General features: G+C 41.3%; 1 protein-coding gene across 1 annotated transcript in view; it reads right to left on the reverse strand.

Moving 5' to 3' along the window:
- The window catches only part of gart (phosphoribosylglycinamide formyltransferase), a 59,328-nt gene extending 40,668 nt beyond the window's left edge, over nt 1–18,660 (reverse strand). The window contains exons 1-6 of the mRNA XM_072260059.1: nt 18,528–18,660; nt 12,554–12,702; nt 10,526–10,621; nt 6,387–6,561; nt 3,840–3,951; nt 1,740–1,808 (exon numbers count right to left, since the gene is read on the reverse strand). Coding sequence (XP_072116160.1) covers nt 1,740–1,808; nt 3,840–3,951; nt 6,387–6,561; nt 10,526–10,621; nt 12,554–12,698 — 597 coding nt within the window. The 5' untranslated portion in view covers nt 12,699–12,702; nt 18,528–18,660. The remainder of the gene's footprint in view (nt 1–1,739; nt 1,809–3,839; nt 3,952–6,386; nt 6,562–10,525; nt 10,622–12,553; nt 12,703–18,527) is intronic.
- Between the last annotated feature and the right edge of the window lie 665 nt (nt 18,661–19,325).

The following is a 19,325-nucleotide window of genomic DNA, read 5'->3' on the forward strand; positions in this document are numbered from 1 at the left end:
AGTGGCCCCATGGTGAGCACCGAACGGAGTGGACCAGGTATTCCATATATACAGCTATAGAGGGGCAAACCACCCAACCCCCACCCCACTTACTGCTGTTTCTTAACAGTCTTTCATCTTCCCTCTTAGTCTTGTTGCAGGGCCTCACCCAAAATGTCAACCTACACCTTCTGCCCCTACAGGTGCTGCTTGACCCTCAGTTCTTCCAGCATTCTTTGTTCTAGGTTCCAGCAACTGCACTTCCTTTTGTTGTGGTGACCACGAGGTTGAAATAGCAGAAAATACTTTCTAAATAGAATAGAGTTAAAAGGAAACTACTGAAAGATTCATCTTAAAAGGGTGTGGAGAGGATGTTTCCAATAGTGGGGAAGCCTAGAACCAGAGGCCACAGCCTCAGAATAGAAGTTCCTTTAGAACAGAGATGAGGAAGCAAAACAGATCCAGATTATCAGCTCCACAGATCTCATTTGTTGCTGACAAATTTAAATAACTTCACAGTAATTGCTAGTTAGCTAAAAGTCCTTCAGCCAGAGGGGTGGGGAATCTGTGCAATTCATTGCCACTGACGGCAATGGAGGCCAAGTCATTGGGTATATTTAAAGCGGAGGTTGATAGGTTCAATTAGCAAGGGCACAAAGATTACTGGGAGAAGATAGGAGAATGTGGCTGAGATGGAAAATAAATCAGCCACGATCGAATTGCAGAGCAAACTTAGTTGGCCTAATTCTGCTCGTATTAAAAGCACCTGGAACGATTTTCTTGAAGTTTCTTTTTTCTGCTCATTCTATACAAATATTGGAAGTTGCCTTTAGGACATAAAGGTTCAAGTGGCATTAACTACCTCATGCCAAGTGGCCTCAAAGTGAAGTACTGCACCTCTGCTCTGGGCCTCTCCATACTGATCTCTTGTAGGTAAGCAATTTATTGTCTACACGGTCCCTGGCATAATTTTGTTCTGTCTAGCACCACAGATTTGTTGGACTCCTTCTCATCCTAACATATGTTTGGGCTGAGTTTTCAAAATGTGCACTGGCCAATGACACAAGAACTTTCACAGTGTGATTTCTAATCCAATGTTAATTAATGATAGGAAAGCAATAAAATAATGAAATTCATCAAAAATGCTAAAAGTAATTTGCTTATGAAGACTCAGATAAATCTAACAGGCAACTATACAGTATTTAAAGTAAAAACATCAAGGGGTTCATATTATGTAATTTTGTATTACATCATTTTATTTGTCTTTTCTGCACTTTGGTTGTTTGTCAGTCTCTGCTTGTGTGCAGTTTTTCATTGATTCTATTGTATTTCCTTGTTCTACAGTGAAAGTCTGAAAGAAAATGTATCTCAGTGAAGCATATGGTGGCATAATGTACTTCGATAATAAATTTACTTTGAACTTTTACACTCATTGCAAGGACAGATTCAGATGTGGTAGTTACATGTTGAACACAGGAAGCAAAACAGATCCAGATTATCAGTGCCACAGATCTCATATGTTACTGGCAAATTTAAGTAATTTCACACCAATCGCTAATCAGCTAAGAGCCTTTTCACATTCTCAAGTAGATGATCATCAATCCAGTTCCAAAATACATAAACCAAATACAGCCAGCAGTGAGGCAGGTGCTACTGGTTAAGCTCCATTTTGGGCAGACAACTGGATTAAATTTAGCAGCAAAAAGATAAAAACGATTTCGAAAACTTGACAGATGAGGAAAGAGGCACACTTTACTCACCGACACTTCTTCTCCCTCAAGCAGCTCTTCCACGACCACAGTTTCACCAGCAGAACCAAATGCCTTTTCCTTTCGAAGATGATAAACGTCAGTTAAATCTAGCAAGACTGGAGCAGCCCATTGGTGGAAAAATGCTAATATAATAGTACTGATATGCTACACTTTCCACAAGTTTAGAACTGTAACCAGACGATTTGTCAAAAAAAGAGGTGAAGGAAAAAAGATTGTCATGGTCCCAATCCCTTATCTCCACACTTCCTGGGCACATTGCCAAATATATCAGTTGAAAGCACGGTGTATAGTCTTCACTGTGGGTGCAACAGGTACTCCCAAACTATCTGAATAGGTTTTATGGTTCATCTGCATTATCACAGAATTACAATATGTCAATCTCCCACATCTTACAGCTCAGCTTTACTCCAGTGAAATACACCGATTCTGTATTAAGTAACATGCAGTTCCACTGAAGGATCAAATCACAAAACATAATACCTAGCACACGATACAGGAGCGACTACATTCATATGACTGAACAGCATCATCTCGTTCATTTACTATAATTCATAAGAAATTAAAACTTATGACAGCTATGGGGACTGCTTAGTGTTTTGCATCCATTCTATTAAAACAGTCAATAAGATTTTTTCCTACTTTTCAGCCCCCAGAAAAATATTCTGGGAGCAATGAGCCAATATCAAAAGTTCATCCAGGTAATGCCTTGAATTCTTCTCACTCCACAAGCTGTCTCTAGTATCCAGTTTCACAATTCTTTGGTTAAAAGAATTTTTCTTCAACTCCCCTCAAATACAGAAAGTATTTGACTTAAAACTACATAATTTCATTGACAACTTTACAAAAAAAAACTAAATTAACGTATGAGAGGTGTTTGATGGCTCTGGGGCTGTACTCACTGGAGTTTAGAAGCGTGAGGGGGGAATTTTATTGTAACCAATCAAATACTGTAAGGACTAGATGGAGTGAATGTGAAGAGGATGTTTCCTATAGTGGGCAAGTCTAGGACCAGAGGGCACAGCCTCAGAATAGAAGGATGCCCCTCTCAAACAGAGATGAGGAAGAATTTCTTCAGCCAGCGGGTGGTGAATCTATGGAATTCATTGCCACAAGTGGATGTGAAAGACAAATCATTTGAATATATTTAAAGTGGAGCTTGTGTAACACCCTGGGGAAGGTTTCACTGCTAATGTAATGGTTTCTCTGTAGCAGCAGTGTTTGGGTTATGACTAGCGATAACAGGGGCTTTGGAATGTGCGACGTCCAATGAGGGGAGTGTTTTTCTTTCTTGTGTGCAAGAGAGCGGGCTTTTGTTCAGTGGAAGATGGAGAGAGAAGATGCTAGAACGGAGAGGTCGTAGACTGCAGGACTGAGTGGATGTGGAATGGGGTCGGGAGTTGACAACGCCCAGGGGAAATCAATGGAGAACGAACGGACGGAAAAATCGTTAGCTCCATCGTGTGCATTAGACTGTTTCATTAAAATGGGCCCTTTTCTTTTTGTTTTCTTTATTAACCCTCCAGTCAAATTAAGAACTATAAAGCTAAATCGTCTAATTGCATATGGTGTACTGTTTATTATCTTGTGATACTGATTTGTAACAGGGGAAACATCACACTGCAACCACACAAATGAGATTTTACAAGTTTGGTGGGCCGGAGTGTCTTCCCCTGGACTAACGCCACCAACGGAACCTGAGAGTTACACTTGATAGATTCTTGATTAGTAAGGGAGTCAAAAGTTATGGGGAGAAGGCAGGGGAATGGGTTAAGAGATAATGTATCAGCCATGATGGAATGGTGGAGCAGACTTGATAGGCTGAATGGCCTAATTCTGCCCCGATGTCTATTGGTCTTCCAAATGAACTTTCCAAAGTGCAATCAAAGTATTACAAACAAAATTAAATACTGCACTTGCAGATCATGTTTCCACCTCACTTACAGTAAATAAGAACTGGAGCAGACATTTGGGACTGACCATGTGTTGAGCATGAAGTATGCAAGGAGAAGGCTACAAACAGAATGTATTCAGCATTGTTTCTTCCACTCTCTGAAAGACACACATACAGAAAGGTAAAGCCTACCATACCTGCATAATATCCTGGACTGCTTTGCAAGCCTCTTCCTTGTTAGCTGCAACAATAACACCCTTCCCAGCTGCCAAACCACTGGCTTTTACTACTAGGGCAGGGAATTCAGCACTGAAAGAAAAGCAAAAGTCATTCCATTGAAAGACATGGGGTAAAGTTTCTTATTTTCTGGTCCATTTACAATATTGACTGTTTAACTAGTATATACTATTAAGCTTGAGAGATTCCAATGATGTCATGGTAAAGCAAGCAGGCGTTACAACCAGATCTAGGCGCAAGTGGGCAGCCAACGCAGCTGTGGAGCAGGTAGTGTGTTCTCTGAAGATGTGAGATATCATCGGCAACCCCTGTGTCGGGAGGCAAGGCCTCGGCTCAGTTCACTTTCAGCAGTGGGGAAACGCAAGCGTAAGGAACAGGCGAGACATGGTACAGGCAGAAGTACGGATCCATGAGGAAGAGAAGCGGATTTCAAAGGCAGTGGAACAAGGGTCCCAGGGTGCCTGGACAAAATGGGATCTGCCTGAGCGCAAGATCTCATGGGCACAGTTATGGAGACTGGAGCCCTTCCGTATTTCCTTCCTCTTGCGATCCGTGTATGACACCCTTCCTTCACCATTACATCTGTACACATGGGGGATGAGAGAGGACCCGAACTGTAAGTTCTGTGGTCAAAAGGGGACGCTGGCTCATATACTGTCCGGGTGTAAAAGAGCTCTAACTCAAGGACGGTATAGGTGGTGCCATGATAAGGTGCTTCTGGCTCTTGCTGACACTCTAGAGCGAGAGAGATACAAGCAGAGGATGGCTGGTACAGATTTGAGGAAGGCCATCACCTTCATCAAAGAGGGAGCCAGGCCTTTTGTAACTAAACAACCAAAGCCCAATCTGCTACTAACGGCCAGGTCAATATGGGAAGAAGGCTGCAGTTCCCGGATGTGGTGCACAGAACCCTACGCCCGGCGTTGTACTGTGGTCAACTGAAGACAGGAAAATTATTCTGGTTGAACTGACTGTGTTGTGGGAGGAGGGATGGGAAGAGGCCCATGAGAGAAAGGCCTTGAAGTACCAGCCCTTCGTGCAGGAGTGTAAAGACAAGGGATGGCAGGCATGGTTGTTCCCTGTGAAGATCGGCTGCAGAGGTTTCCCAGCCAAATCAGCATGGCGGTTGTTGTCAGCTCTGGGCCTGGATGAAAGGAGCAAAAAACAAGCAGCTCATAGGATGGGGGAAGAGGCAGAAAGAGCCTCTTGTTGGATTTGGAGTAGGTGAGAGGAGGGAAGCTGGAAGCCAGGAGCAGATAGGCAGTGATTTGGCCACCACTGCTGGCCCACCAACTGGACAGTGTTGTGGTTAAGGGTCGAAACACTCTGTGAAGGTTGGGAACCACCTGATGAATCTGCTCCTGGCTGAAGGCTACGGTAACCTAAAAAGGTATCTGGAGAATGCACCTCAACAGGTGTATGTAACAAGTATGAAATTGATACGTTACGCATTACAAGCAATATGGAAAAATTGTGAGCTAAAAACATCATCCACTATGACTCAGAAGAATGCTATGCATATCATACATGGACAGGATAACCAACGAAGAAGTTCCACAGAGAATGAAAACAAAACATACATTTACTTAAAAAAATCAGAAAACAGCAATCAAAATTCTTTGGTCACATCATGCGAAGAGAGACATTAGAACATTTAGTTACAACTGGAAAGCTGGAAGGAAAAAGAGGCAGAGGCAGGCAGAGAATGAAAATGATAGATGGAATAACATCATGGTTAGAAACAGGGGAGGCAACAACTACAATTCGGAGGGTCAGGGACCGTGATGGATGGAGAGACATGATCACCTACGCCGAACGGCAAGGCACCTGAATAATAATAACTATGAGTTTTGTAAAAATTGGTTTCATAGCAGAGGAATGGAAATTCAATGTTAAACAATTGCCACTTGTTTTCAAACATTGACAAAAACCTTGAGACAAATAGTGAGATGTAGACCCACCCTGTTAATTGAAACACTAGGAATTTGACCTAGTTGGTATCTGATGTGTGATTGCTATCTTGTATGTACAAGGATTAGACCTCAAGCCACGGTGTCGCCCGTTTACAGCCGCCAAGAGAGAGGCATCGGAGCCGGTGCACTCCACCGAGGGCAGTGTGATGCGTCGTCCAGGCTGGAGTCGGTGCTGCCCACCAGTGTTTGCTCGGCAGAAGACAAGCTGTACTGTGATCAACCGTAGATTTCTACGGCTCCCATGGCTCGGGTCTGGACCGCTTTTCCTTGCGTGGCTGTGTCTTAGTGATATCTTTACGTGCTTGCTATCTTGTATGTGCTGTGTGACTGTTTGCACTGTGTTTTGCACCTTGACCCCGGTGTAATGTTGTCTCGTTTGCCTGTATTCATGTCTGGTTGAATAACAATTGAACTTGAATTAAATTGATGGCCTGGATGTTCTGACTGGCAGTCTCAGCCACAAGTCATATTAAAATGAGCACTGCAGCAAAACCTTATTAATGTGCCCACCACTTGGTTAATGGCTCCTCTTACCGCTGGATAAAGCTACACGCTTCCCCAGCGTCTGTAAATGCCTTCCATCGAGCACTGGGGATATCATGCCGATCCATAAAGTCTTTTGCGAAATGCTTGCTGGCTTCCAGTTGTGTTGCCTTTGCTGAAGGGCCAAAACATCTCACTCCAGCAGCCATCAAGTCATCAACAATTCCTGAAGAACACATGACAGGAAAGAAGAAACGTCTCTTGAGCAACAGGCTCTGAAAGGTTTCCAAACAGGCTTTTAAAAACATTACTCTTCAATTTGGAAAAGTGTGAAGTGATACCCGAGGATAGGTTGAGCAAGCTAAGGTTTTGCTCTTTGGAGCAAGGAAGGATGAGAGGTGACTTTATAGAGGTGTGTAAAATAAAAGGCACAGGTAGAGTGGACAGACAGCTCTATTTCCTCCCCCCCTCCCGGCAAGAGTGGAAATAGCAAATACAAGGGTGCATATTTTTAAGGTGATTGGAGGAAAGTATTGGGGGGGGAGGGGAATGTCAGAATGGGGAAACAGAAGAATGTTGGGTGTGTAGAATGTGCTACCCAGGTAGAGGCAGATATATTCAGGACTCTGACTGAGACTCTTAGGCACATGAATGAAAGAGAAGTGGAGGGCTATGTGGGAAGGAAGGGTGGGTCAGATTGATCCTAGAGTAGGCTAAAAGGTCGGCACAACTCTGTGGGCTGAATAGCCTGTACTGTGTTGTACTGGTCTATGTTCTAAGTATACTGGAGGCTGGTAGGATAGGGGTGGAGTGCTTGAAGGAACTTATGCAACATTCTTTTCCTCTTCACACTCGTCAAGTGAACATCTGTGGCTCAGCCAGTTTTAAATGCCCTTCCCCAATCTTCCTGTTATTCTGTCACATTTTATGTAGACTAAACAAGCTCGTTTCATTTTGATCCCTATAAAAAGGACATTTCTGAGCCAGATCACCTTCACAAATTCCAGTCTTATTTAATAACTTAACTTTAAATCCCCTAGCTACCATTGTGGATTTGAAGTCACGTCTTTAAAACAACAATCCAGTCCTCTTGATATTAATCCAGAAACTTTATGCTACTGTGCCCCATCTACACAAGAGCTCTTTCTGAGCCGGTAACTGTTGGAGAACGATTGGTTGGCTGAGTTTTTATTATTCTCCATTCTCAGATTGCTGGACAAAAGGGTTGATAGATGTTTGCCTTCTAAACCAGTTCACACAAGCCAATCCTGCTGACCCAGCTGAGGTCAACATTTCAGCTGGTTGAGCACTGGATAAACCCACGCAAGTGGTTTATTATTGCTAAAACAGAAGGGCAAATCCTGCCACCTGGTGGCCAATACTGTTACATGCAGTCTTTAAATCTGTAATTTCGGGTTCTCTCTAAAGGCTGATTTATACTTCTGCATCAACCTGACGGCGTAAGTACAGCGTCACCACGAACCCTACGCAGAGTCTACGCAGATCCCTATACCGTAGCCTGACGCGCACCTCTCCCAAAATGTAACTACGCGTCGCGGCAACGCAGCAGACGCAACAACTGTGATTGGCCTGCTTGGTAGCATCGCATGTCATCCTACGCTGCAATAGCTTCCCATTGGATGACTGAAGGGCAGGGAAAGAACTCTGGCTGCAATGCTTTCCATAAAGCTTCACAGACCTCCGAAATTATGGAGGACACATTTTACTTTTACGAAAAAAGACGCTCGCTTTAAACTTGTTCACCCCGAGAAAGACTACCATGACCATGAAGCCCTGCACGGGCAGGCGTGTGCGCACGCATGACGTGCGCAAATTGCAGAGTGACGCAGACACACCAACACACAAGTATAAATGCTCACAACGCGCATAGGCCACTTGTGTAGGTTACAGCGTCGAGTTAACGCAGAAGCTTAATACAGAAACTCTGAGCACAAGACACAGCAATAAATGATTGTAAACATTGCAGGCAGGGTGCAATGTCTCAGGGATGGTTTGAAAGCACATTCACTATCCTGAGATTTAGTCTGTAAGTTTGCATATAGCTAAACAAGATCAAAATTAAACTTTCCTCAAGAGATTATTTTAATGACACATAGAAAAATTAATACCTCACAACGCCATCCCAACATGCCTCCTATCCACACAGCTCTGGTTTTAGTGGAAGTGTGAATGAGTCTGGTATTGAACCAGTGAACTTTTGTGCATCAGAGTCAACACACGCAAACAAAATGCTGGAGGAACTCAGCAGGCCAGGCAGGACCCATGAAAAAGAGTAAACAATTGACATTGCAGGCTGAGACCCTTTATCAGGACTTGATAAGGGGTTCAGCCCAAAACATCAACTGGTTATACTTTTTCCATAGATGCAGCCTGACCTGCTGAGTTCCTCCAGCTTTGTGTGTGCTGCTTTGGATTTCCAGCATCTGCAGATTTTCTCACGTTTGTGCATCACAGTTAAAATGGCTTCCAAGTTTAACCTTGAGTGAGCTTTCCAGTTCTCAGGGTAACGAGGACAACTTCCTCAAAAAGATGCTGTGAAAATGTAGCAAATCTGTTGGGCCAAGAGGAGCTGAAGCATTTCCCCCACCAATGACGCTATATTCGCAACACCCCCACTCCCCCCAAACTCTCCCCCCCCACCCCAGCTGACATCAACTCTTCCCCTGGGGTCTGACTGTCCCAGAAGATCGGAAACCACCCATTGCCCCAGCCGACCCCACCACCTGGACATATACAAGGCAAATTTGGGGACAAGTACTGAAGAATAAACCAAGCAGCACGTCCCACACATCACACACATCCAAAAGCGCTAATGCTTATGTTTTACTTCAACAAACAAGTTCCAGGAGAGAAAGAATAAATAAATAGAGGATTATAAAGAAAAATAAATCTCACAAAGCAAATATATACAGTTAGTTCCAAGATCAATCTCTACCAGTTTTGTTCACTGCAGTGCCTTGTAAGTTTTTAAATAACTCAAGGCCCCTTCAAATGGTGTTACTGCGACTGTTCTTGAAAATGGTTCAAATGGATGACATTACTTTTAGAGTTTATTTTAATTTGACAGAAGCACCATAGGTTATGGAATAATGTAAACACAAGTAAGTCACTAAAAAAGCTTTAAGAAAGTATTTTTAATCCTAATAAACAGATTGCATTACAAATAGGACTAGAAGAAAATCAATGCCAAGCAAAACCAAAAATGGGCATTTCCATAAGAAATACGCACTATTTTATTTAGGGATATACCATGGTAACAGACCCGTACAGTCCAATTATACCCATGTGACCATGTCTTTGAAGAGTGGAAGGAGCACCTGGAGGAAACCCACACAGCCATGGGGAGGACGTACAAACTCCTTGCAGACAGCAGTGGGAATTGAACTCAGGTCACTGGTGCTTAAAGCATCACATTAACTGCTACACCACCATGGTGCCCTATGCAAGTATTATTTATATGCTACCATTTTATGATACTTGTAGTACAGTAGTTACCACAATTTCAACTTAAAATCAGAATAGAGCTGCAAGTCTTTAGCAAACTAATCAGGAAAAGTATTGAGCACCAATTGAACCAATCTATGCAGGTAACAACACTGTAGCATAATGACATTGTTCAAACTGCACAACTGACCAGCTTTTGCTGACGGCAACACACCTAACAATCAATGGTGTGCTTCACAGTCTGTGGGCACAAAGGCACACACTGTAATACAGTCGGGCAGTCAGACATCACTTCAGCCCTCAAAATCCCATTGAAGCTTTTAGAAAGTATGAAGCTACTGAATGATGCATTTCCCTAAAAGAAAAATAAGCAATCTACAAATGACACAAATAATCATTTTACAACAATAAAAACTAGAAATCATTTTGAGGGTTAAGAGAAAAATAATATTCAGCATTTACCTGGAAAATAATGAACAGATTGAAAGATATTTATAAACGTACAAACAGAAAACATCCTATTGACCTAAACCATTAAGGAGATTCCAACTAGACCTTTGCATTTATTAAGTTATTAAATTGCATTAATCTTATTCATTACTGGTCAAAACCTTCAAATTATGCCAAGAGTGAACACTGCTGTTCAGCCAACAATGCACTAAAATAGAGCCACTTCAGAGCAGTGGCACTCTCCTGTAGCCCAGTGTCAGAGACCTCGTGTTTACCTGCAGCAAGGGGAGCCTCCGGACCAACCACCACCAGGCCAATGTTGTGGTCTTTGCAGTATTGGGCAAGAATTGCATGATTGCTGACAGAAACAGCTGCAATGGGAAAAAAAAACAAGACTGTTTGCACAATGCATATGGAAAGATAACTTTTAAGAGAAATCTTTTGCAAGATGATTCTTTGAATTTATAGGTTACCAAAGTAAAACTATACATCATCGTATTAACTTTATGCACAAGCCTCCAGCTTCAATTTCAAAGAAATTGATATCAAAGGTAAAGTTCCTTATACCAAATGTACCATGGGTAGCCGCAAACTTCATATTTTTGTTTCTTATGGTGTTGACTAATATTCAAAACTCATTGTGACAATCCAACCATTTGGCAACTTTAATATAATGCAACTTGTTAAATTTTAACACTGAGAAAAGTATTATATCACTAGTTCTGTTTAGCCATATAATTCAGAATAATTTGCAATATTACCAGAGATTTATGAAATGACCTTAGCCTCAAAGCAAGAGACAGACATATTTAAGTAGGTCACTTGCTTTCCTCTGTCAGCTTTGATTATCAATATCAGAAAGGTTATCTACAGACAACAGAGATAACTGAGGTCATTTACAACTAATGCACAGATGAGAGGAGGTTTATTGAACAAAGGCAATGGAACGATAAGTGTTTTGCAATGGTTAAATAAATCCATAGATTAGATGGTACTCCCAAACTATGAACAGATTAGACACATTAAATATACTAGAAATTAAAAAAGGAAATACACAAAATAATCAGCATCCTCCCCTTTCCACCATTGCGGATTTTAATTTGTTTTGTTTAAATTTTCAATTATTTATACTTGTACTTTGGATATTATCCCAAGGGGTTCAAGGATAGACCTACATAGCTTGGAGTATTTAAACTGTTTTTGAAGTAAGACCAAGATTTCAGCATGCCATTGGGTAGAAGATATTCATATTAAATACACCCACACATGGCGAAGAGCTCTGGATTGTAGAGGCAACATCAAATACTGGATCACTCAAAACTGCCACTATCTGTACCCTCATACAAAATGAATGGTTAACCAAACAGGTTTCAAAATCAAGTCGTTTCATCAGACATCAGACTTATATAATAGATTTTGCAGCATAATTTCAGAAAATTCTAAAGAATAACACAATTTCCAATCTTCACTCCATCAAAAGTTCCTCTTTGCTAAACCAGACTTATGAATTAATTATACATTACCCATCTTTAATACTTTTATTACACTAATTTTAACAACTAAATACATATACCCAAACTGCACAGGATAATATCAAATTACCTGCTTACATATCTATTAACATAAGGACAGTTGTGTTTTTTTGGTTTATAGGGATGGTTTTGGGAACAGCGTGGGAAGTTAGGGATCAGGTTAGAGTTTAGGGACAGGGATGAAGAGGATTTAGATGTCGGGGTAGAAAATGAAGAGTCCCGGAAGGATTTCAGAGTCCAAGTCGAAGCACTCCGCAGACAAATGTCAGAGATCCTAGAAGCCGTGTCACAGTCACTGAGGTCCCCCAGGTCAGAAACTGGTCCCAGATCGGGAGTCCATATTCAAGTCGGAGATCCGTGCAAGTCCAGAAGTCAAGGCCCGAAGGATAAACCTGTGATCAGTGAGTCCTGGGGTGAAGTCTGAAGACAGAGGCCCAATGTCTGCAAATCTGAAAATCCAGGGACAAGGACCGGAGGTGGGTCTGCCTTGGGTTGGCAGCAGGTCTAGGTGTGTGAATGGGAGGGATGGGAAAGGGACTTGTTTTGTTGTTGTTGCTTCTGTCATTCTATAGAACACTGTGGGCCTGCTACGTGAGGCGACACTTGTAGCCTGCCCTTAGCACATCCGTGGATGTGCTGATTTTTAATGCAAGCGACAGAGTTCAGCATATTTTGATGTCCATGTGATGAACAGATTGGAATCGGAAGGTAAAGAATAAGGCAGCAATTTCAAACAAACAGAAAAAGGAACAGAATCAAGGAAGCTCTCACCTGAATTTGATATTTTGCCATTGTCAGCTGTCCCAGCATTCCCTGGAGCAACCAAAACCTGCAGGACGTGAGGCGACTGGGCCAGTTTCCATGCCAATGCGTGCTCGCGACCTCCACTGCCGATCACAAGCACCTGTTCTGCCATCGCCCTAAAGGTTAACACGGTTCTGTTACTGTAGCATTAACACTCCCTGAGCTCACAAGAATTAGCACAGCACACTCCCAGCCACTGATCCACAGCTCCTGTTCTGCCATCGCCCTAAAGGTTAACACGGTTCTGTTTATTACAGTAGGTTTGCACCTCTTTAGCTCACAACAGTACAGCAACATGGCTTTCGTTGTGCTTCCAGGAAATTTGCTGCTTGAGAGCAGTGCATCAGTTCGCAGCCCAATACAGAAATATGAAATCACAGAAATAGGCATCATGTTTTCTACACAATTTGGGCCTTTTAAATTCTATTATAATCAATTTCATTGACAAATAAAAAAGTCAAGTGTGAAAGAGATCATTACAACAGCAAAAATTACTGCATTCATGGTTAGAGTGAAGGTGGGGAGAACGTTTCCTATAGTAGGTGAGTTTAGGACTATAGGGCATCACCGAAAAAGAGAAGGACCTCGCTTTAGAACAGAGATGACTAGGAATATTTTTCTAGTGGTAAATCTATGGAATTCATTGCCACAGGTTGCTGTGAAGGTCAAGTCATTGAGTATATTTAAGGAGGAGGTTGATAGGTTCTCAATTAGCAATGGGTGTCAAAGGTTACAGGGAGAAGGCAGGAGCATGGGGTTGAGAGGTATACTAAATCATTCATGGTGGAATGGTGGAGCAGACTCAATGGGCCAGATGGCCTAATTCTGCTCCTGTGCCTCATGGATAACACTGTAAGACTTGAGTCTCATCCCACCTCTGCAAAAGCAAACATGATTAAATGTAGCCACATTTCAATGTAGCAGCCCATGAAATCAAAATATTGGATCTCAACGTTATAGCAAGAGTGGCACCAATTATAAATGGATCTTACTTACTAAAGCCCACTGTCAAACCTGACCTTTTAAAGTAGCTCGTGAGATAAAGCAACACATTGCAAAAATCAAAGTTTAAAAGAAAGGAATGATGTACTTAACATCTGCTGATACTTTGAAAGTAAACCGTTTCAATCAAACAAACTTCAAAAATATACTTCAAAATTTATTCTGTACAGATTGGATAGTTCTAGCCACTAACTATTGGATCACTGTGATATGAGAAGTCACAGACAATAGGGAACTCAGATATGTAATATGCTTCATGAGGGGAGAACTGCACAGACTGACCTCATGATCTACTCGTGCTTTCCAACCACTCAGATAATAGGCTCTTATTAACAAAATAGGCTCAGCCTCAGATTCTGTATATGGCCCAAGAATTTAATAAAGAAATTACAGATATATTAATTGTAAGACAAGTTTGGACAAGAAGACTATTTAGGCTGCCTTAATTCTCGCACCTTGAAGATCTTCCATGACTGTATCTTTATGTTTCCAGAGCATTTCCCTAGCCTCTAGCATTCCCATTTCTTGTTAGGAATCCTGACACTTCAGCAGAAAGAGTGCACCTTGACTCTCTCACCGTGAAACACGCCTTTTAAACCTATCTGTAAAATGGTTTCACACACACCTAATTAAAACTCAACTTCACTCGCCCAATCACTGAACTGTTACCACAATCAATGGTCTCATTTTCAAAGACTTTTCATCTCTTGTTCTCAATATTTATTGCCTATTTATTTATTATTGTTATTACTTTTTTTCTTTCTTTTTGTATTTGGTTGTCTCCCCTGTTGGTGCAGTCTTTCAATGATTCTATTATGATTATTGGATTTATTGAGTATGCCCACAGGAAAATGAATCGCAGGGTTGTATACAGTAATACAGACATCCCACCCGCAAAAACTCATTCAGGCACCATCAATTTGCAGAAGACCTCCGGAATTTCCAGGAGAGGTGGGATGTCTGCAATAGAGTAGCTCCTTAGCAGCTAGCCAGCTAGTTTAAATAACGTTAGCTATGCTAATGAATGAATGACACCTGTTAAACTCACCTCAACGTGTCTTTTACAGTCTTAACCCACCATGGGCAATGGAAAAGGCACTGTTGCAAACAGTGTAGCGAGCAACACTGTCATTATTTTTGACCCCTATTAGGCAGGGGTACACTTTAGTGTAGTCTGGGGTAACGTATGTTTTATATTTTCTTTTTTTGGAACACTCTACCATGGCGTGCGCGCGCTCTCTCCCTCGCACTTTCTGTTGCGCGCGCTCTCTCTCTTTCTCAAAAAAAATCGATTTCTAGGATATTGTATATAATTTGTGAGCATCAGGGAGCCACTATCAATATGCAGGAGACTCCTGGAACTTCCGGGAGAGGTGGGATGTCTGGTAATATATATGGACTTTAATAATAAATTTACTTTGAACTTTGCATCACATCTTTACTGTTTGATATGGTAATCACTTTTACCTTTTGATTATGAAGACATTATGACATTATGCAGACATTTTTAGTGAGGAGAAAGAAAAATCAGTTGCTTGACATCATGGAGATCTACAGGAACAAGCATGGAATGGAAAGTGACATTTTGACAGCTGCAGAGCATTGAAGAGTTACTACCTCTTTACCATGAATGTCTTGGTGGCAGGTCTACTACATGTGCCTTACAGGTGGTAGCTAGAGGACAGTGACTTATGGCAACCAAGACATCAGAGAAAAATGGACATGGAGGAGACGAAATGTAATCTCTAGAGACCAGATCCCAAGGGTCAATGCTGCTATCTCCAGCCCTATGGGAGCAAAGCCACCAGAAGTCAAGGTTGTCCAAGTCATAGCTGGCAGAGATCAATGGAGCTCGAGTCAACTATTCTATTTTCAGCAGGGGCAAATTCCCAATCCACTCTCTAAACTTCCCATTCCTTGTCTCGCTATCATGTAGGAGCACGTTTGCAATCTAACACAGACCTTGACAATAGTCAAGGGCACAGAATGAAGTCTTGCACCAGTCTCCACGAGAAAGAGCAACGATAGGAATTCAGTGACCACCCCTACACCTCAGCTACAAAATTTTGCTCCCGCCAGAAGGAAAATTCAAATCAAAACAGTGGACTGTCTGAGCGTTGCTCAAGAAAAAAACACTGCACAATCTGATTGAAGAAGATCAACATGTACTTCCTATCTACTGCATGAAACTACCTGGTGTGTCAGTGCAGTCCATCATTTATCCCATATTTGCAATTAGGCCTCAAGTGTACTAGAAAGTCAAAGCCTTTTGATAACCAACTACCTTTGGAAGGAAAGGCCTCCATTAGGAGCAAATGTCAACTGAATGCCTGAGATACAAGATGGTCTTAAGTCCTGCACTAAATACCTCTGATATATCTATCCTATACTAATGTTAACATGCCTACAGCAATCTCACATTGATTAAGTCATAATCTCAAATCCCTGTTAAGCACAACCTGTGAAGGAAAGAGATATTCCAATGGGCGATTTTCTGTATTATGACCACATTGTAGCCACCTCCTTGAACCCACAATAATAGTTTATTAAAATCGCAAGTCAGAATGTCATTACCAATCTGTATAAATCAGCAGGTACAATGGTGTGCTGGTTAGGTTGCTAAACTAGTAGCCAAGAGATTTTAGTGATCGATACCTGGATAGTTGTTTGAGTCTTGCTATGGAACGTGGGGTATTTAAATTCAAATCATGAAATAAATCTGGAACTAAAGCTCATCCAGCAATAGTAAACAGGATTGTCATGATTAAAAAAAAGTCCCATGTGATTCACTAACATCCTGCAGAGAATTAAATCTCTCATCCTCACTCACCCAGCCTAAACGTAGCGGAAGATTGTCCAAATGTAGTCCAAATTTAACTCATACTTAGCTCAGAGGCATTAGAGATGGAGTTTAAAAGCCAGCAACATGCTTTCCACGAATGCATATATAAAAGGAAAATTTAAAGGCAAGACCAGCTTAAGCATTTATAGTATATATATAGTCTCAGTGAATCTTTACTGAATACGTTGCAAGTTAGTGTGTTTGGCCTACTTAGTCTGAGCTGGGCAGATAACACAGCCACAGTGTTTGCCTGTAGGCAGGTAAGGGTGTAGATTGGGGGGGGGTATCAGCTCGATTTCTCTGTGTTACCCACTTTATACCTACTGGTTATAAGTGCAAAGTTACTGTCAAGAATGCCAGAAGCCAATTCTTTTTCCGCACTGCCAGCCCTCGCTCAGACCTGTACACTCGATGGACCTGTAACATTACGTGATTGCCATCACTGATGAAACCAGTACCAAATTTTCAGTCTATACCTGGCTAGCCTTCAACTAACAATGAAGCTTCACCTTCAAACCAGGTCAAGATCTGAAAATTGACCAGAGTTTTCAGAATTTTTAGCCAACAGTAAGTACCATTACTATATTCCTTAAATGATCCCTTCAATCCCACTCCAAAACTCTCATCTGTGGATGAGTTTTATTTCCCACATTTACCTTCTGAATTACTCATTTTAATTCTTGCAATCTGTAATGCAAAGATTATCTATAGAAATACATTATTTGTAAATTTTAAAGTATAAAATATTAATTATTTGCATTTACATAACAACTTGTGTAGCAAAATATTCAAAATCACTTTACTGGAACATTAGTAAAAATACAATGTGATATTGGACAAATGTTTAATTAGGAAGATAATTTTAATGGGTAAAAACTGTTTACATAGTGACTTTCACAACTTAGGGCCTAGGTAGTTAGACTCAGCCACCAGTGTAGGAATGAGGGAAATCGGAGAAGCACTGGAACTGAAAACTGGAGGAATGGAATGGGGCTAGATGTATTTAGAGAGCTAGAAATGGGAGGTCATAGAAGGGCACACTCATATGAAACTTATATCAATATATTTTGGGAGCATATGTAAAATGTGATTTTATGCATTTATCATAAATAAAGATGCCAGAATATTTGATTTCACTCAGGGTAAAGTTGCTTTGTCTATCCTAGTGAGAATGAGAACCACTGTGGAATTTTTGGGTAACATATGTTGAATACATTTTGAGAATATCAGCATAATTTTTTTTATGGAAACTGTAGTTGTTGCATTTTTGCAAATTGAATTTTATTTCAAAAAAAACAATAGATGTTTATAATACCATTTTTTAAAAAAAGTTATGAGATAAACTCTACCCCTGGTCTTGCTCACAGCAAGACAATAGGTAGCCTTGGTTTAAATAAAAACAGAAAAGGCTGGAAACACACAACAGGCCAGGAAGTAACTGTGGAAAGAGTTAACACTCAAAGTGCCTGATTCTTCCTCCTCTTAGAAGCATTAAGAACTCCGTTTCTCCATTTACAAATACTGCTGACCCGTCCAGTTTTCCCCAGCATTTTCTTGTTTTGGTTCAGAAGTTCAGCATCTGCATTTTTCCCCATTTTCAATCACTAGTCACCCGAGTGAAATAAAATATCGATTCCTTTTCAAAGACAACCTGGGGGGCTCTTTTTTTCCCGCCTGAGGTGAATTTCATATCTTAATTGCCGAATTTTGTTTTACGACCACTTTGAACATTTTTACTCGCATCATAGTGAGCAGAAACGCCAAACAAAAAATAAGCAGAATCAGATTTCACAATCACCATATCACTAAAGTTGAAAACGTTTTAAGTCATCACAATCTCCTTGATAATTGTCATTTCTGGTAACAATTACTGAATCCACGCTGCAACATTCCCATTGCTTTCACTACTAAAAAATATCCAGACGAGGCCACTGTTATATTACTATTTGAAAAAAAAGTCAGGTGATAACTATTATCTAAATGCAGCACATGGTAGTTCTCTTACAGACTATACTATCGCTTACAATTCAAATCGATGAACGATGAGGGGGAAAATGCATTAAGACAATTTAAAGTAATAGAAGTCTGTAACCTCACCTACAGATCTCTGAAACCCAGCCACAAACACGTGCTGCACCAGGAACCCGGGCGAATAAAGGCACCTCTTCACGTTCAAATGGCGCTGCAAGGCTTTGCTGGCGAGGGCGGCGAAGTTACCCAAAGTGTCTGACGCTGCAGCCAATCACAAATACTTGAATCTAAAAGTCTGTACAGTACTGTTCTGTGTCAGCAGCAGTAACTCGGCTGAGTGGTAGGAGATCTTGGGGTTAAGTGAAATAACTAAAATGGGGCGGAGTTTTCAGCCATTGATATTTAAAATATAAATTTGACTTTTTTTTGATAAACAAGTTGTGAATGGAAGTAGTTGCTATTTTTATTTGTTTTGCGAACAAAGGACGGAGCTCAGGCCCAGCTAGAATCACAGATTTGTTCTGGATATATTAAAGGGCCTTGTTGATCCTAAAATCAGGGCCTTGAGTTTCGGGTCTCCATTTCGCCTTTCCGTTCTCTGTTCAAGCTCTCACCACTCCTAATGATAGGTTGTTCATCGCCAAACTTAACGGATTCACTATTGGTGATTTAAATTGCCAAGGTTTCAGCAGTCCCTCCCTAAATATCTCTCCTGAAGAAGGGTTTCGGCCCGAAACGTCGACTGATTACGGATTTATTTATGCTCTCTCGCTCTCTCTCTCTCATCTTTATTAACACACACGAAATGCTTGAGGAACTCATCAAGTCACTTCATCAGAAACTGCTGTAAACACAAAATACTCTGCAGATGCTGGGAGGTGTCCTGACGAAGGATGCTGCCTGACCTGCTGAGTTCCTCCAGCG

The sequence above is a fragment of the Mobula birostris genome, chromosome 6 (genome assembly GCF_030028105.1).
Source record: "Mobula birostris isolate sMobBir1 chromosome 6, sMobBir1.hap1, whole genome shotgun sequence".
Lineage (NCBI taxonomy): Eukaryota > Metazoa > Chordata > Chondrichthyes > Myliobatiformes > Myliobatidae > Mobula > Mobula birostris.